Below are 18,264 nucleotides of genomic sequence, written 5' to 3'. Positions count from 1 at the left end.
AGACATGTTTTCAGAGTCTCATTCAAGGCTATACCAGCCTAGGTAAACACACAGGACTTTTAGTGTTACTGTTTAATATGCTTCCTCAAGCCAGATGWACTTCATTTAGCATGGCTCACAGATTATCAGTGATCCCTGGACCACAGATCAGGAACTACTCAATCAGTTAAAAGGAAAATACTGTGCATACTATCAATCCTCCATTAGCAAAGGCTGGATTTAAGAAGATGTGATTTAACCATCCCACAGTGAAAAACACAAAGTTTTCCATTACATTTATATCCTCCTCCTAATGTCTAAATTTCATTTTTGTAAGATAATGCTAAACATACTACATTTCTATTGCATAATTACGTATGTTTCAAATTAGCTTCATTTTTGTTTTATATTGCTTTTCCTGCTATGTTCTGTATAAATACCTGGCTAATGCATGCAGCTTTTATTTGTGCTCTGAAGCAATATCAGAAGTGCATCTCTTGCAAAGTTAAAGGTAATCAGGAAGGGCTGAGAACCTCCAGAACAACAGACCCCAGAGACCAAGGCCACAGGTTTACACTTTACAGCCATTGGCATCTAGCATCACACTGCTGCCAGGGCAGGAGATGCTGCCTTCCCCCCGTTCTTTCTTACCGCCAATATTGGCCTGCCCCTTCCTTGCTGCAGCTCTGGTACTGGTCATCCTTGCTAAGYTGATTCATTTTGCTAACTGGGCAGAAACTGTTCAGAGTTTTTGTTTAGTTTTCTGCTATTTATTGAGCTAAGTCAGCTCAGAGCAGAACTAGGTGAATACAAGAATCAGTGTGCACAACCAGGGCAGGACATGCACTGCTCAGCAGCACCAAGCCATTAGCACAGCTCATGCTGTGAAACAGAAATTCACTCCAGGCCAGTTTACCTTCTCTCCACATTAGTCCTGTGCCTAGCTTCCTTAGAGTATAAAAAGGAGTCTGGGCATGAAACAAAACACCCCATTAGGGTCTATTCCTCTGATCTGCAATCACCTACACTAATTGTGGAAGGTGTGTCCTTGGTAGTACTGTAACCACAATAGGAATGTTTACCTGACATACACTCAGACAGTAAGAATAAGACTTCTTATAAACCTGGTTTTCAGTCTGATATTGATTCCACTCAAATCAACAGCAAAATTCTTTAAGCTCCATAGACTTTTTTTTTTCCTGAAAGAGCATAAAAAAGAAATAGGACATACCATTTTGGGAATGTTACAATTATCTKTGAAAAAGTAAAACTGGAAAGCAAAAAACTAGAATTTTAATGTGACTTGTCACTGCCTTTAGCAAATGTCTTCAGGAATCACAGTTGTAACTAAGTATTAAAAAGAAACAGTAGTACAGGATGCAAACAAACAATCCCCAGGAAACCATGATCTATTTGTTTCTCTTCTCAGCACCACAAAAAGCGAGAGAAGTGAAAAAAGAGGGATGTTATGGGTCCCCTGGGACAAGGATCCAGCTGAAGAGCAGAAATGCCAGCTGCCAGCTGCTTTTGTCATCAGGTATATGCGCTTCTGGGTGCTTTAAAAAGTAAATAAATAAAGAGGCTTCTGGTGGTATGTTGATACAATTACACAGCAAAGGCTCAGGCAGGCTCTCTGCTTTCTCTCACAACACTCAAGTACAATGGTGCCTTTATTACAGGGAGGCTAAATAAATAATGTAGCAATTAGATGTTATAAAGAAAAGAAGCATTACATGATTAAGTTCCAAATACAGAATAGGGTAGCTTTTCCACTCTCCCAAATAAACAAGCAAATATGCAGCTAAGAAAGCCACAGACTCTGCCAGTAGGTGGAGGTTTTCGTTTGTTTTGTTTTTAAAGGCAAAAAATACACAGGATAAGAGTTATAGAACATGAAGGTCCAAGTATGAAATCTAGTTCAGTTTAAGATAGTGATTGATAACAGATACTTCTTTCTATGTTTATTACAGAGGAGCTAAGTACATAAAACTATCAGGATCTACACTATTGCCTCTGAATGCCTTTTGAAAACTAAAGCCTTTTGAAGAAAATTTGACTTGAAAAGCAATTTGAGCAGACCTTTTTGTTAGTAAAAGCAATATCATTCTAATACTGAAACTCTAAAATGAGTTTCAGAGGTCCCCAAGCAAACCCAGCTCATTAACCTCTTGACTGCATGTGTGTCTTCACATTTTGGTAAGCATTCATTTTGTTGATATGCTGAAAATGACAGTTAATTATTTAAAACTTGGAGTCTCTCTGAGCTTCAGAAGCCATTGGAATAACAGAAAATATAAGAAATCCTTTCCCCATTTTTCATCTCTTTGGAGTCTTAATATATTGAGAATAGTATTATAGGAAGCACAAATTTTCTTTTCTACAAAACATTTTTTGTTAGTAAAGACCTTATCCCACAATCTACATACAATGGAAATTTTACAACTTTTGTGAGAGTTTTAGCTATGGAGAAACTCAGGAACTAGCTTCAAGATGCTGTTCAACTGGTAAAGTTCTAAGTAAAGAAGTTAAACAGCAATACCTTAGCAGGAAAACAGGAAGCATAGACCACATCTGTTCTAGAAATTCCTACAATTAGATATAAAAAAAAGCTATAACTGGTCACTGCATTTTAAACTGATTGTTTATATTAAAAGCAGCAATTTTCCTGCATAGGTAACCTAAAATTCTATTACAATCTCATCTAATGACTGATAGCCTACTAAATWAGTTTCACTAACCTGCAAAGTGTTTCCTTTTTATCTGATATGATCAAATCCTTCTTGTTTTATCAGTCTCTTATGTAATTTAGGCAATATTTCCAGTGAGTACCTGAAAAAATTACTTTCAAAGTTAAAAAAAATAAAAATGTTGCTTTGACCTTAACATTTCTCAGACGTAGAGCTGAAGAAAGCCATTTAATAGATTTGGGGCTACATGGTAATTTATCCACATTCATACATTAAGTTAATGGCAAAAGCAGGAAGAGAATAAATCTATTTTCCAGTTCCCTGCTCTATTCACTAGATCAGATTTTCTGCACAAGATAATCATGCTATCTGCAAGCTTCGTGGGAGCATTTTCAAAGGTCAGTTCAGGTTATGTATTCACATCCTYAAACTCAAGAKCCCTAAGACTACACATGCAAGCTCRTATTCTATCACTGTGCTAGAAAAGCTTCTGCTGACCCTACTGAAATTGTAAAAATGCCATCTATGACACCTTTAAATACCATAGAAGCACTTCTAAAAACCAGGTCACTTACTTAAATTCATGTTAAGGCATATAGTTTCTCTAAGCATTGGAAGAAGAATTTCTGTATGGCCCCTACATTCAACTGTGAGAGATCTGCCATTTGGAAAATGCGAACAGCTGGTGCAAATGGAAGGGCAGGGAAGGGACAGATACGTCACCGCATCATTCGCACCCATGTCATTCTAGCTTGATTGTGGTTCTGCATCTGTCTGCTGCATGCAAATGCTCAGCCTTCGCTGGTAAATAACATATGGCAGAAACAGTAGCTGAGCTGCCTGAACAACATACTGCTTACGGAGAAAATAACACACTCCAGTTAAAACAAMTTATTTCAGCCAAAGTTTTGCAAGGAATTCTCATGAGATTGTGACTGGGAACTTGAAATTTCACTCCAGTAGCATTGTCAGACAATAGGAACCTTTTGAGGCCAAGATCTGGTAGGAATAGATTTTTAGCAGTCCTATCATAGATATTTTCCTATGTCAACTGAATCAATTGAGTAGAAATTGCTTCAATTCATACTGAAATCACTTTTTCAGCTTTTCTGAAAAAACYTAAAAGCATAATTTTCTTTTGTGCCAAATAAAAAGTTTTATTTCACCCAAAATTATTTTTCATTTCCAGGATATGCAAAACTATCCAAGAAACACCTAGATTTGCCAGCAGTATAGCTGAACAGCATGTAAACTATCAAAGACTGCAAAATGCACCTGAAAGTAGCATACTTCTTGGGCAGTAAGCTCATACTGAGGTCTTCTAGGAGCACTGGAGGTAGCTAAAGCAGCAGACACCTTGAGGGCAGTACTTTTTTCCCCATGGATCTTACAGTTAAATTATCTTAATTTCTTGTATGAATGACCTTCAGCAGGAGGGAGAGATGAAAAAACAAATGGAGGAGGCATGGGCAGGTGCAAACTGAATGTTTGCCACAAGCACAAAGATCACACTGTCTGAATTAGACAAAAAAATAAAAGTATGAACTCACCTGATATGGAGCTGGAAGGACCCCTGAATGCACAAATCTAAGTTGGAGTATGTGCATACTGCTATGAGACTCAGTGGAACAAAAGTTCCCAACACAAGCCAAGCTGTTACTGTTTGAAACTCTCAATCAGCATTCAAGAGACAAGACTTTCAGCTTACAGAGCTGGGGTACGACATCGTCCATCGCTGTGGTTCAGAGCATGCCCCAGGTTCTAGAGCTTGCACAAGTCTCCCTTATCAGAGCTAGCTGGTAGTGAAAATACTGCTTCCTTAAAAGATTTGAGCACACAGATTGTTAAACAGAGCACTTTAGAAAAATGAGGCACTGGTCATTTCTCAGAACAACACTGATGGTGCCAAGTGATATTAAAAAAAAGAGTATTAAATTGTTAACGCTTGGTTTTCTGCAATATCTGATACAAAGCCAAGTCATTCCTGATTCTTGTACAAAGTCTTGTAAAAAATGGCTTGTGATATTTTAGATACCAGAACATTCRATTTCAGCAATATAGAACATGGTGTGACTGTTGCAAAGATAGAACAGTAAAAATCCAGACATTAGCTTTGCAGTAATTCATAAAAGTATGACAGATGCTGTGCTCACAAACCCTTAAATTTTAACGGACTCCAAGATTATCTCAAAACTCAGCTCAGACAGTACATCTACAAAGGTATTTGTTCTAGAGCTCCTGGAAAGTTTGTTGACAATTTTAAAATAAACATTTGCAACAATGTGTTAGTAAATCTTTTCAGAGCAACAAAATATTGCCTTTTTGATATTTATTATCAGAAAAAAAATGAGAAACACCTTCTTTAAAGCAGGACTGAAAATTTTTAGATACGGGCTCAGTTTGTAGCCCAATACATAAATACTCCTAGACAGATGCATAGCAAGAACCTGTTATTTTCAAATTCTAATCATACTTCCTCCCTGTTCTTGAAGCTAGGAAAAGGTATAATAAATGTAGGACCTGGTACATAAACGTCCACAATCCAGAAAATGAATTTATTCCCACGCTCAGGACAATACAAGGTTTTAGCAATGTTAAAAAAATATTGATAATCTTTATGACACCATAGCTCTTGTGCTTTAGAGTTTGGACTTAAAATCAGATAAAGAACAGTTTTTGTGTCAGGTACTTTTTTGGTGCCTCTGTGAAATCTAAATATTTTAAATTTTTGATCAAATTTAAAACTCTGAATAATAAGTTGGGATATATTCAGTGGACATTTAACATCTTATCACCATGCAGTCAATCCTCAGTTTACAAGGCTGTTCCTGGAATCCAGTCAAAGTRCAGCATCACCCACCGATACCAAAACCGAAACCAGAGCACTGCTCTCAGCTGGGCTCTGATCTCCACTCTCTCTGGATCACAAACAGGTCAAATTCAAAAGACAAGATCTTTTAAGAGTCTCTTTAAGAGTCTATTATAATAAGACTGAATGCTGAAATGAAAGCAGAGTGTTGAGGCAGGACTGATGGGCCAAGGAGGGAAACTGTTATGACTATCCTAGCAAGGAAGCTTGAAATAGAAGTAAAGGAAATAAACCAAGGGAAAGAAAAAAACAATTAAAAACCAAGAAACATTGATTTGGAAGAGGAAGACAATGACAACAAATATCAGGTGGAAACCAGGCAAGTCTGAACTTGTCTTAAGAAAGAGATTGGTGTTTGGTGTTAGTAGAAAGACAAGGAAGAAAYGTGGCAAAGGCAGCCAGCAGGAGAACAGGGGCTGTCCGGGCAAAAAGGACACATCTAAAAGAGCAAGGTACAAAATAAAATGAAATCAATAAAAACAAGAAGAGTATTAAATCTTGATTCAGTGATGAAGGAAAGCTATCTTGCCAAGCAGCCCTAAATCCTTGCTCAAAAGTGCTGAAATGAGTTGGTCACTATTAATAACCAATACCACACTAAACACTCACCCTGAAATAGAGAATATAACTTAGATTTGGCTAAATCATGGGTCTTTAGATTGTCTGAGTCTGATATACTTCATTCAAGGATACTTAAAGGCCTGGCTAAAGCAGCCTCAGAACTGTTACTGGTTATCTTTGAGGGCTGCTGGAAGGTTGGTGACAGATAAGACAGGAAAAAGGCAGATAAAATGCCTGTTAAAAGGGGAAAAGCTGGAAAGAGTTGGGGGAGGGGGAAGGATCAGGTTGGCCTAACTTTGATTTAACACAGTTTATCATTGACAAATTCGTATTAATTATTAATTTACAGTTGCTTACAAATAGTTCGTTACTTACATTTGTTTACTTTACATATTTCCTACATTTTATACATTGCATAGWAGATGTTTTCAAACACTTTTTATATTATTATAGAGTAGCTTGAGAGTATTMCTCTTTTGACCCATTCCTCTATTACTCATTACCTTCTAAGGTTAGTTCTTTCAATAGAGACCAAGAAGTTTTGGGAGCTAGGAACCAACAGAACAGACAAGGGCCTCGTTAGATCCCCTGGCGAACTTAGCTAGCAGTGCAGGTCATTTAACATAAAGACAAGAGGAGAGAGGGGGACACATTTTACCCTGCATCCAATACTTACCTAAACTCACTCCTTTTCAGACAGGGAGAAAGGCTGCATTTATATTTATATAATAATGCCTGTGACAGCAAGCACAGGAACCCCATTAATTTGCATGTGAAAAACTAAGTCTCTTGTTCCKAGACATATGGTCTAGGAACACCCATGCATATACAAAGGACAGAAAATACAAATCCTACACCACATGTAATGGTGCAGAGGACCATACTTAGTCTTTGCATTGTATGATAGTAAGAACACAAAACCTACTGAATCAGCAGAAACGTTGTTCTCAATACGGTGAAACTGAATTCACTTCCAGGTCATGCTATCAGACATTCATTCTCACACCTCAGTATCTGGAATTACTCAGTGTCAATAATATAAAACTTCAAGCCATAAAGTTACAACTCTGCTGATAGTCAAGAATCTTCCAGGTCACCAGAAAACATGTTGTCAGGCTGCTTTTGGAAYATTTAACAAATTTATTCACTTTGAAACATGCATACTTCTACATAGCCATATTAAACATTGCTGTGATTCTTTAAGGAGTTATTCCAGGCCCACTGAAGTAAATGACAGCTTTACATTGATTTCAGTGGTTTTTGAATTGGGCCTAAATCAGATGCAAAGAAATGAGGAGGAAATATCCAAAGCAATTTCTTTTGCATGCCTTTGAGACAAACGTACCCCTATTTTCAAGAAAGTTTACATTTGCTTGTTTGTCTGTGCAAATGGTGCAGTGAAAAATGAGCAAAATGTTCTGCTGAAGTGAAGCAGGATGGTAGCCAGCGCACACAGGACTCCTTAATCGTAAAGCACACTGCTACTGTAATCGGTGCAAGGCACTGGGACTGCCTTCCAGGCAGCCAGCACTTCCTTGGCATAAGCAGCAGAAACATAGGTCACTGGAATATTCTGCAAGACACCTGGGAAAATGGCAAGTTTATATTACAGTACCAAAGATGAAAACCTAAATAAAAGATCGAATAAAATTTATGAGGTATACTCAAACCTGACATCAATGATATTTCTAAACCAGATTTTCAATGGCAAGCAACTTTAAGTAAAGCCTGATTTTAACAACTATGATTGGGAGAACATTATAAACAGAACTGATTATGATTAGTTTTTTCCCCTCCTCTCCTCTTTTAGTTCAGTCTATTAAAATAATACTTGTGTGAAACCATGTTAAAAGAACATTCACAGCACTCCTATTCCGCTTCTGTGTTTGCCCCACCCTTCATTTCTTTAACAAACTAATTTTCACTGCTTTGTGCCATCCAGCCTCCCACCAAGTCACCACAGTGGGCCCAGTCAGAGCCAATACCCTGCTCCAAAGTGGCCTAAGACAACTGGAAGGACCCATAACTGTGAACCTGCATGTTATCTGAACCACATTCGTTTATTCTTTGGGACTGCCACACAACTAGACCYGCTGTGAATGGAAGTTCTTGGAGATTCCAGTATGTTAAGGACAGAACCTTCAGACATTCAGAGTTACTAAAAATCAAAGCATGTGCATTTTCCCAAGGCTTATTACTTGGCCAGACTTCGGATAATTTTCAGAAGGAACAACTAAAGGCACATCCCTGATGAAAATTCATGCAAAACAAAATTTAGTTCCCTTTTTGAAAGCGTGGGAAATTAAGCTGTTCAAAGAAAGGTCAGAACTTTTGAAAGCAGGCAAAACCTTTTTTTGTCATTAAACTTGTTCTTAGAAACGTAGGATTCATTTTGTCCGTTTCCCCAAAATTCTGAGCAGAGCAAACAAGCAGAAGGCAAATTCTTAGATGAAACTTTACCAAGYCAGAAGAAGGAAAAGCGTGTTGTAACCAAAAGCACCAAACACTTGCAATGTCAAGAGAGTCATTCATTCTTTAACTTTGAGCCAAAACTGTATATTTATGGGCTATGCCTGGCTTGGAGGGCAGGTACCTTCAGGGGCTCCATCTTACCCAGGGAAATGACTGTCCAGACAGTTCTCACCCCAAGGAGCTCGGCGGCGTGTGCCACAACGCTCACTGACCTGCTTGCCAAGGTTGCTTTCCCTGGATGCTCAGATGTAGTTCTCAGTTTTCACAGTTCATCCTCCACTGTACAGAGAGGCAGCAGGACCACTYGCAGATTGAATAGCACTGCTAAGTAGGAATCCAGCCCTCTGCATGCTTGGGCATGTACCTTAACACTAAATAAGACCAAACGAGACAGTATCAGATCGCAAAACCCTCAYAGGCAAATTCATAAATCAGTATTTTCTCTCACCATTTGTAAATAAGTGAGAAATCTTTTGTGCATCTTTTTTTTTYCCACTTGAAAATACATTTTTAAGTCAAAAGCTTCTATTCTGGTTAACATAGACCTGTTTTCTAAGAGTACACTCAAATTATTTTTCAAGTTTTCACTTGAAAATATTTAAAACTTTCACTGTTAAGTGCACACCATTCGGAAACATTTCTGCTTTTTAAATAACACCAAGTCATTAATCTTTTGCAAAATGCAAAGCACACAGATGAAATTAGAAATTATTTGGAATGTATTTCTTCACTGAAATATATTCAGTTTCCAGTTGATGCTGCTTCATTCCTGACATTAAATGCTCCTAAGGAGACTTATTTCTGAGAGAAGAATCCTATTAACAAGTCTCTGTACAACAGAAAAAGTGTCCAGGCAACTAGTACCCCTTATGATTCTTGAAGAAAATAATTACGTAGCTCATTTAAATGAATAGTAGGATTCAAAAACTACCACTGAAGACAGCATAAATATAAAGCCACACTGTAACACATCAAAATTATTTTTGTCCTGTAACTCCAGCACATTCTAAACTGTGAAAGGATTCTTTTTACCACTGGAACAGTATCACGTTAGATAAAATCATTTTTAAAATCTCTCCTGTTAGCAGACAATAGCACATTACCCGGCAGTATACCTTTCTTTTAATACCATAAGAATGATTAAAAGCAAAGTATCTAAGAAACACCACAAGAAAACTCTTACTTTATCAGACACAACTGTCTAAAACAGGAAACGAGGGCTGCATTATATAGACTACATTAATTTCACATAGTAATTCAAATAAAGGTTTTTTTGAAAATGCCTCTTTATAAGTTTTTCAAACATCTTAAAGGCCCATTGAACTTTAAATTGCTTTGCTGCGTTCAGATGATCTCCCCTTCCTCCCCCTCCGACATTCCTAAATTCATCACCTCCGTAAATCTCTATTCACCTCCTGAAGGCAAATTACTTCCAGCCGGGCTCGCACGCTCGCAGCGCTGAGCGCGGAGCCGCGCAGTTCACGCGGCCCAGCTCGTCCGCGGCCCCAGCCCGGCGCCCCGGGCCGCAGCGACCGCCAAGCGCGTACCTGAAGCTCCGCGCCGCGGCCGCTCCGCGCCCTCCCTGCGGCCGCCGCCGCTCCGCGCGGCCGCCGCATCTTCCCCGGCGGCGCAACTGCCGCGGGCTCCGCGGCCGCGCGAGCTGGCGCGGCCCGCCGAGGAGGCCGGCGCGGCGCGGCTCGGCTCTGCCCTGCCCTGCCCTGGGGGAGGCGCCGGGGAGGGGTTTGGCTAATAGCCCCGCTACTCCGGCCTCCGCGGCGCGGCGCGGAGCTCTCGCCGCCGAAGGGGGAAGAAGCGGCCCGCGGAGCGCCCGCGCCTCGGCCCCGCGGGCAGCGGCTCGGGGGCGGCAGCGGCTCGGGGGCTGCCGCGCCGGGCGCGCCGTGCTGCGGCCCCGAGGCGGAGCGCTGGCAGGGCTCTGCCGGGAGGCTTCAGGGGCTCAGSTGCAGCCCCGGTTACGATTTAACCTTTTTCTTACTCAGGGTCACATAAGGACATGCATCTTAACCMTACGCAGGATAACGCAAAATAACCAAAAACACAGCAAAACAAAACAAGTTTTCCAATTCTTACCTTATAGTCATGACCACATCCTGTGGCAGAGCTGATGAAAGAACAGCCAAAACTATTATTATACATGCGCTTCTGGAGGGAAAAAAAATCAGTTGTGGTATGCTGCAGTTTATCCACCCTGTCTGCTGTTTCAGGTGAGCAGCTCACTCCCCATTTTCCCAGGTTTTTATTCTTCAGRGCTTATTTTCCTCATCAGCCTGCAAATGAGAATTTGCTAGATAGGAAATACAAGAAAGAAGAAAGATAATAACAAGCCTAACAAACTTATGAAGTTCTCAACTTGCTACACAAGAACAGCAAGGCAAGAAGAGTTATGTCCAGTGAAAGACACCATTTTTCTAGTTTTTTAGCACTTTTTCCAAGCTTTTCCATTTTATTCCTTCCCTCTGAAAAGGAGGAAGAGGGATAACTCTTGCAAAACTATCTGCACATTTAACAAGGGAGGGGGGGGAGAAAAAAGGCTTAATACTACTCACTCTACTCATTAGATAAAGATTCAGCTTTTCACTAAGTTTTTCTAGAGAACTATGGTATCTAATATGCATCCAACTGTCATATTGTATGATCACACATTATGCCTAAGCTGAGCTAACCATGAGATGCTGTTAAAAGCAGCAGAGTTATTGACTCACACCCTCTCTTTCTTTAATAAAAGGGACATATTTGGTAGCCCCACAACTTTATATTGAGTAGGCAGCTGGGAATGAGTCAGTACAGCTCACAGAGCAGGTGAAAACTATTCCATTAGTGCAAGGAAACAGGCAAGAGCATATGGCCAAAGGCAAAGAGGAGGAAGCAAAAAAGCATACATGCTAGAAATAGTCCTAGGCTGGATTGGATTGAATGTATTGTGAAACTTGACCTTAAAGTCACATTTTGTGGATACGTGTGTAGCATCTCCCCAYAACAGAGCTAACATGTGCAAGCTAATGATAAGTCAGTTGATTAACTTCAGAAGTTTTATTTTAATAAAAATTCTAATATATTAAAAGAATATCTTGTTCAGGTACCATATGGCCAGTCATGTTTGCAAGTATGCACAAAACTTCTCAGCTTAGCTTATCGGTTGTGCTGATCAAAAGCTTATACATACAATGGCCTTTCAAAGGCCTGTGTAAAATGAGTCCMTATGATGGTTTTCACTCTTTGCAGGTAGTGCATACTGCATGCTTAAATTTTGTATTTTTGCTAATATAGAGAATATTAGCTAATAATATTAGCTATTAATAATAGCTAAGAATATTAGCTAATAATAGGAGCCATGCAGCCTATAAAAAATGTAAATGGAAGTATCCCTCTAACATAGGGTCCCTCCAGGAACCTTGCGCTGCTTCCTGCTGTTTTCTGCAGCTGCCCTTATTTCTTTTCAGAGAATGAGCTCTCATTTTCTTTTAAAGAGTTTCATATTACAACAAGGAGAAACCTACTAGATTCCATACAATATTTGCTTAGCAGGCTAAAATTCTGAGTGACATACTTTAACACTGAATAACTACATTCTTCCCCAGTCATCACAGATGATGAAAAGTAAKGTGTAAACGAGTTGCAAATTAAACTCTTGATACAAAAGAGCTCTAAGAAAGCACTTCAGAATAATGTACCTTCACTGTTGTAAAACTGAAGAGGTTTGACAAAGAGACCACGCTAATACGTAAAAGGCCACCAGTAGTTTAACTGCAAAGAAAATCTTCACCAACCATTTGTTTTCACAACAGGAGGAAGTAAAACTTTTCTCACGCTGCCACCTATTAAGCCATTAAACTCATCTACTAAATGAACCAAAAAAATGGTTACCCTGTCAAGAACATTTATTAAAACTAGTTATATAAAGGTTCACAAGGTCATTTCTCTTCAATGTTATTACACAGTCAGTTTAGAGCAATGCCATGTAAGATGACAGGAAAGTAATATGTCCAAAGGAACGGCAATACGAATTCTGAAATCATGGCACTCTGAATGATGATTCCAGCTTAGTGCTAGCTTCCTGTGTGCTCTCTGAGAAGCTGAAGTAAAAGATAGTAAGTGAAATCAATACACACACYGAGCTGTTTCATGTATCTGTTAATATTTTGTAGCTCTTTACAGACATCTAAATGGTACAACAAACCAGAGAGGAGATTTTACTTTGGTTAGAATATCCTTGTCTAATATAGAATGCACGAGATACTCAAACATGAAAAATTTAGTAAAAGGATAYCTCATAAATCTAGAATTTATTTTCATATATCTAGAAACTCTATGTAGAAGAACTAAAAGAAACTGTTATATTATTTATAGCTAGTTGCTAGCTTTTTTTGCTATCTTTTAGCAATAGAGGAGAAATACCTGTTGTGAACAACATAGTAGTGTAGCTATGATATGCATTAATTTTAGGAATCATTATAACATTTTTTTCTAAAATGGAAATCCAGTATTTTATACATGGATATCTTAGTCAAGCAGTCAGAGACAAAGTTAAAAAAATATATATTTTATTTATTTATTGTTTCACTCACTGTTGTGCCTCTGGCAAGAGAATAAAACATAGTATCATTATGAGACAATCCGTAACACATGTCTGGTCCCCAAGCTGGATAAGAATATGGTAGAGGGCAGTCTTTTTCAGCTAAGATAGAGAGAGGCCACAGGTGCCAARGGGGTGAGAACTGTCTTGCCCCAGCCTCCTGCCACTGCACAGGGCACGGTTTGGAGTCCAGTTGTCCTCACAGAAACAGAAAGCAAGAGACATCCTGGAGGAGGAATATTTCTCCCCCAAAACCTCYTTGCTGTCCTTATTCTTGACATCCCCACAGCATGTGTGACTGGTGTTGATAAACTAGCCATAGCTGTCCAAGTACTCATCCATTAGCTCTCTCCTTTCTTCCCTGGTGCTGGGGTTACCTGCTGGCAGCCTTGGAGGTTMAGGCCCTATATCAGAGTCCTTCCTTCTGGAGGTAGCAGACCTAATCCTTGTACAGCACAAAGCTCATCTCCTTCCCCTTCCCACCCTCCTCAATAGAGCCAACCAACGGGAAATGATCTTACCTGATCCTGATGCTCTGAGGACTTTGGTGGGCATGTGAACAAGGAAACAGCCCCTCTTGGCCATATCCTTCTCACGCAGATTGTTCCGTTGCCTGAGGAACTGAGAAAATTACAACTCTCAAATAYTGCATTATTTTAGGTTTTAAACCTTGATTATAATGACAAAAACAATGTTCCGTCAACTCTCTAAAGTGCACTGTTACTGCTGCTGGCTTCTTACCCATTTGTTATAGTAACGTCCTGTAGACAGCAAACAATACTTGACACATAGTTACAATCTTGACTTTGTGTCTAGTTTCCTATATATGTTTCAGGTCCTTACAAACCTATCATTATCTTAGTGCCTGAATGATTCATAATGTTTAATATATTCACCTCTGTAAGGTAAGAGAAATAGCAGTATACTCTGCCAAATCCCACTCRTGGGGTCAGCTTCCACTGCTCTCTCCTTAAATTTTCAAACAACATCTTCATGCTGTCCCTGATGCAAACAACAGCAATGCTTTGTTATAATCTTCTTTAAATCCTGAAAACTCTGCTCTTCCATGATGCTCACAAGAACAATATGATTATTGATCGCTGATATAATAAGCCCTTTCTCTCATCTTGTATTTATTTTACAAACACTCTGGGTAGTTTATTCTGTGTTTGTGCAGCACTCAGGAAAATGGTCTCATGTTCCATTAGGGACACTTCTAGGTGCTATAAATAATGGTAATAAACTGACAGGAAATTGAAATATAAAGAAAATAAATGATATATGTAAAKCATCATAGTAGTAGGACAGATAATCTGCAAGAAAAAGGGGAATTCATAAACTTATCAATAACTTCCACAGCTTTTTTCTATGTAATTATTAGGTTTCATTCTTTTCCAAATTCTTTATGAAGGCTGATGTTTCAGCTCAGAAAATGCACCTTCCCTGGGACAACTATGAAATTAAAGACTTGGAAAAATCTCATTCGAACGTGCATGTGAACAACAACTCAAATGGCAGGCTCCACATTCTATACACTGTGAAGACTCACACAATAATCTGGTAAGAGAAGGCAGTTAGGAACAGAATGACAGACAGGGCCCAGTCATCTGACTGCCATCAGTTTAAGGTATTGCTAATGTTAATATCAAAGAAATAAAAAGGGTCTGAGCTGAGCATAGGCTATTATCACCGTTGATAAAGAAAAAATTCTTTGCTTTATACTACATTACTAAAATCAGTAGTACCTAGATTATTAGCTCTGACTATGTCTTGTTGAACAATAACATGTTTATACACATCACTTCTTTAAACTATTTTGTTTGATCRTTCTGGTTTATGGTACCAAGGAGATGTTACAAGTAACAGGAAACATTTCTCCTTTTTAAGCACACATTTATTTAGAAATTTTTGCAGTTCACATCTGTATAGTAGACACACAACTCATCTGTTACTGTGCATGTGCAGTTAACTGTTTCTGCAACATTATTAATGGACCCTGCAGAGAGCACCTGATACTTCTTGTGTTTCAAAGTCCACTGAATCAACTCAGTGAGCCAAAATGAAAACTCTTTGTTTATCAGGGCATAACAGCCATACCTGTGATTAATGCTTTTGCTGCTTTGTGGAAACAAACAAACGTCATTACCTAACTGCAGAGCAAAGCCACACTTTCTTCACCTCAGTTTTATAGAAATTCAAAAATTATTTTTAATTGTGGCAGTTTGAAACAGGTATCCAMTCAATGTTCCCCCCCGCCAAAAAAAAGGAAAACATAGTTTCTGCTGCAACAATCTTATAATTAATAATATATAGAATAAATTTGAAAATAAATAAAACATTAGAAAATCAAACAATCTAATAAATGTATGGATCTTAAAGAGATATTATCAGACTAATCTGCTTGGACACTGTTTTAATAAACAAAAATCTTTAACATAGCCAATGCTTCTGCAAATAAGCAACTACCTACATAAGTACTCATTGTTTGAGTCAGAATCTCCACTTGAATATAGTTATGCAATTCATAACTTTTCAAGAAATGTGTTCAAATACTGAGAAACCTGAAGTCTAACAAAAAGTCATGGTTTGGATAAGATGGCTTTGGCAGTGAGCAGGGCTCAGAGGGCTCTCTTTTTTCTCTCTCATTCTCTTCCCTGTCGCTGCAGACTTCAGTTTTGCACATACATATTGCTGTGACTGTGCTAGATCTCTTTTCACCTGTTCCATGGATTTTTCAGTCTACTTAGGTATAATTTTCAAAAATTAAATGATTAAGAATCCTCTAATCAATGCTGTGTATATATAAAAATATGTAAGGTTATTCTGGCACTACCATACAGAATAATACTTAAAGATTTACTATGACTTTAGCATCCAGAAGTACCACTCATGTCTTGTTAAGCCAGACATTATTCAAGATAGGCATAATTACTCTCCGACTGTCCAGTGGTTTTAACGAGGTAAAGCAAATATTCATTTTTTATTGGATTATTTTCCCGTCACTTTAGCTCCCTGAATGGACTCTCCACAAGATCTGATAAGATTAAAAGTCAATGCAATGAGAGAGAAGGAATACACATTTGGTTTGTGGACAAGGGTAGTGTCAGAGGGCAGCYTAAATTGCCATGGAACAGCAGTAAGTGTAGTTACGTTTGTCATGTAGTTATGTTTGTCTGAAACTAATGTAWAGTGGGACTAATTCAGACCCACAGGGGAGAAACAGATGGACTTGTTTGGAGCAAGCATGCTTGACTGAAGGACAAATTTTTAAAATGAATGAAAACAGATATCACCTTACCCCCAACAGTTTAAGCAGAGCTGACCTTAGAAGTGAAGTATTCCTTTCTTATGATAACCAAATCAACTTTAAGAAATCTAATGAAAAAGGTTGTATCATTTCACATAATAGATTTTTATCTGACTTAACCTTCTCTTCCAAATGAAAGAATGCCAGGCTGACATTTTTGTAAGTTAATTAAACATTCTCTGAGCAAGTACTCCTTACTTTGAAGCCCTGAGATGTGAAAGGTAGATTATGGGTGACATTTCACTCCATTATTGATAGCATAGCTCTAATTAAAAATAACTGACAAGAAAGTAAGTTTTCGCATGTATTTTCCTAATTAAATAAAATGAAAAATCATCCCTTTATTTATGTCCAGTAGTAAGAGTTTCTGAGTGTTCATGATGTAATCAATATTACTCCACGGGAGATCTTTTAGAGCACATTCCACAGATAGCTRGTAGTGATTGAACAGCACTGGGCATTTTTGGATGCTTCACCTCAGACTGGAAGTAAATGTGTGCTGCATAAGAAGTGAAAAGGAATCTGAGGGTACTATAGTTACAATTACTTCTGGATATTACTTCTACAGAAAAGTGAAATGTGAGAAACATTTTAACATCAAACGAAAATCAGTTTCATTCTTTTTTCATTAGATTATTTAATGTTATTGCTGAGATCTTCTTAATGGTTAATATTAAGTGAGTAAYAAAATTTCTGCAGATGAACATGAATTTAGTCAGAATAGCAAATTATTTTTTTGTCTCTTTAGCTCCCTCTGGAGGCTGTTAGACAAACACTCTTTTTTGTGATTTACCACTTTAAAAAGGAAAATCCAGAGAACAAGAATTTTGTTTACAAAATGCTTTCATGTGCAAAGTCTCYAGCCTGAATGCAAACAAGCATGTAGGTTCACTAGCCAGCTGTAGATCTTCGTCTTTGTTTTCTAATTAGAAAGAAACCTCCCTCCCACTCCACAGCTGCAACATATATAAGGGATCAGGCTTGGATGTTCTTTTTTCTTGACTATTTTAGGGGAAGTGTTTTTTTTGCTGCAGTCCTAAAGAGTATGGAGAGTCCTTGGAGAATTTGTGTTTGTTTCTACTGCTGTATTCACTGGCTTTCTTCTAGCATCCAGTGTTCCCCTCACTCCAGGGATCGTGTAGTGTCTGACAAGACTTCTGGGTTACTGGTAGCTCCTGAGGACAACACCAGTAAGCTAAATCCATTGTTGCGGCTTCCAAAAAGTGTGAGACATGGATATGCCCTCCTGCCTCCCCTTCTCAAGGTGTTGTCTGACCAGGAACGCCAGAACTGGGAAGGTGAGACTCCAAGGCTACAGCCAGACTCCAGAGCCCTTAGGTACATGAAGAGGCTATATAAGATGTCTGCTACCAAAGAGGGAATCCCAAAGGCCAACAAAAGTCACCTTTATAACACTGTTCGACTTTTCACTCCATGTTCTGAATGCAAGCACCACCCCAGGGGCATAATGAAAGGTAGGTGTGGAGTGACCTGAGTTGGAATGTTTAACTGGGGAGTTTTTCTGTGTGTTCCATGCTTGCAGTGTAATAGGAAAATATCTTACTTCTTTAGAGTTTTAACTATGCTAACTTTAATGGCTCTTTTCTTAAACTGTATAACTTTTCCATAACCTGCTTTTCCTTGAATAGTATTAACTGTAGGGTTCTCTGCAGTTTGGGAATCCATACAGAAATGGTACTATGGTTAAGATCATATTGATGTTTCAGCCTAACTCATTTTATTATGAGACAAAAAGAATTCTGCAATCAGTTTTAAGTAAAGCAAGAAAAGAGGAATA

The 18,264-nt window shown here is 38.6% G+C and overlaps 2 protein-coding genes across 7 annotated transcripts in view; one reads left to right on the top strand and one right to left on the bottom strand.

The window, feature by feature from the left end:
• The window catches only part of SHROOM1 (shroom family member 1), a 42,578-nt gene extending 32,307 nt beyond the window's left edge, over window positions 1-10,271 (bottom strand). For 4 of the 6 annotated variants that reach the window (XM_085312747.1, XM_085312746.1, XM_085312744.1 and 1 more), the window contains exons 1-2: window positions 10,116-10,271; window positions 8,781-8,939 (exon numbers count right to left, since the gene is read on the bottom strand). The gene's annotated coding sequence lies outside the window, so the exon portion shown is untranslated. Of the gene's footprint in view, window positions 1-8,780; window positions 8,940-9,960; window positions 10,001-10,115 lie in introns of those variants that run through there. The other 2 variants (XM_085312745.1, XM_085312748.1) reach the window with 2 other exon arrangements.
• Window positions 10,272-17,511: 7,240 nt separating this feature from the next.
• GDF9 (growth differentiation factor 9) overlaps window positions 17,512-18,264 on the top strand; it is a 3,223-nt gene continuing 2,470 nt past the window's right edge. Inside the window, exon 1 of the mRNA XM_085312646.1 lies at window positions 17,512-17,941. Coding sequence (XP_085168772.1) covers window positions 17,512-17,941 — 430 coding nt within the window. The remainder of the gene's footprint in view (window positions 17,942-18,264) is intronic.

Source organism: Rhea americana, unplaced genomic scaffold, assembly GCF_003343005.1.
Source record: "Rhea americana isolate MKP2758 unplaced genomic scaffold, rheAme1 scaffold_37, whole genome shotgun sequence".
NCBI classification, from domain to species: Eukaryota; Metazoa; Chordata; class Aves; order Rheiformes; family Rheidae; genus Rhea; species Rhea americana.
This window is presented reverse-complemented; position numbering and strand designations above follow the sequence as displayed.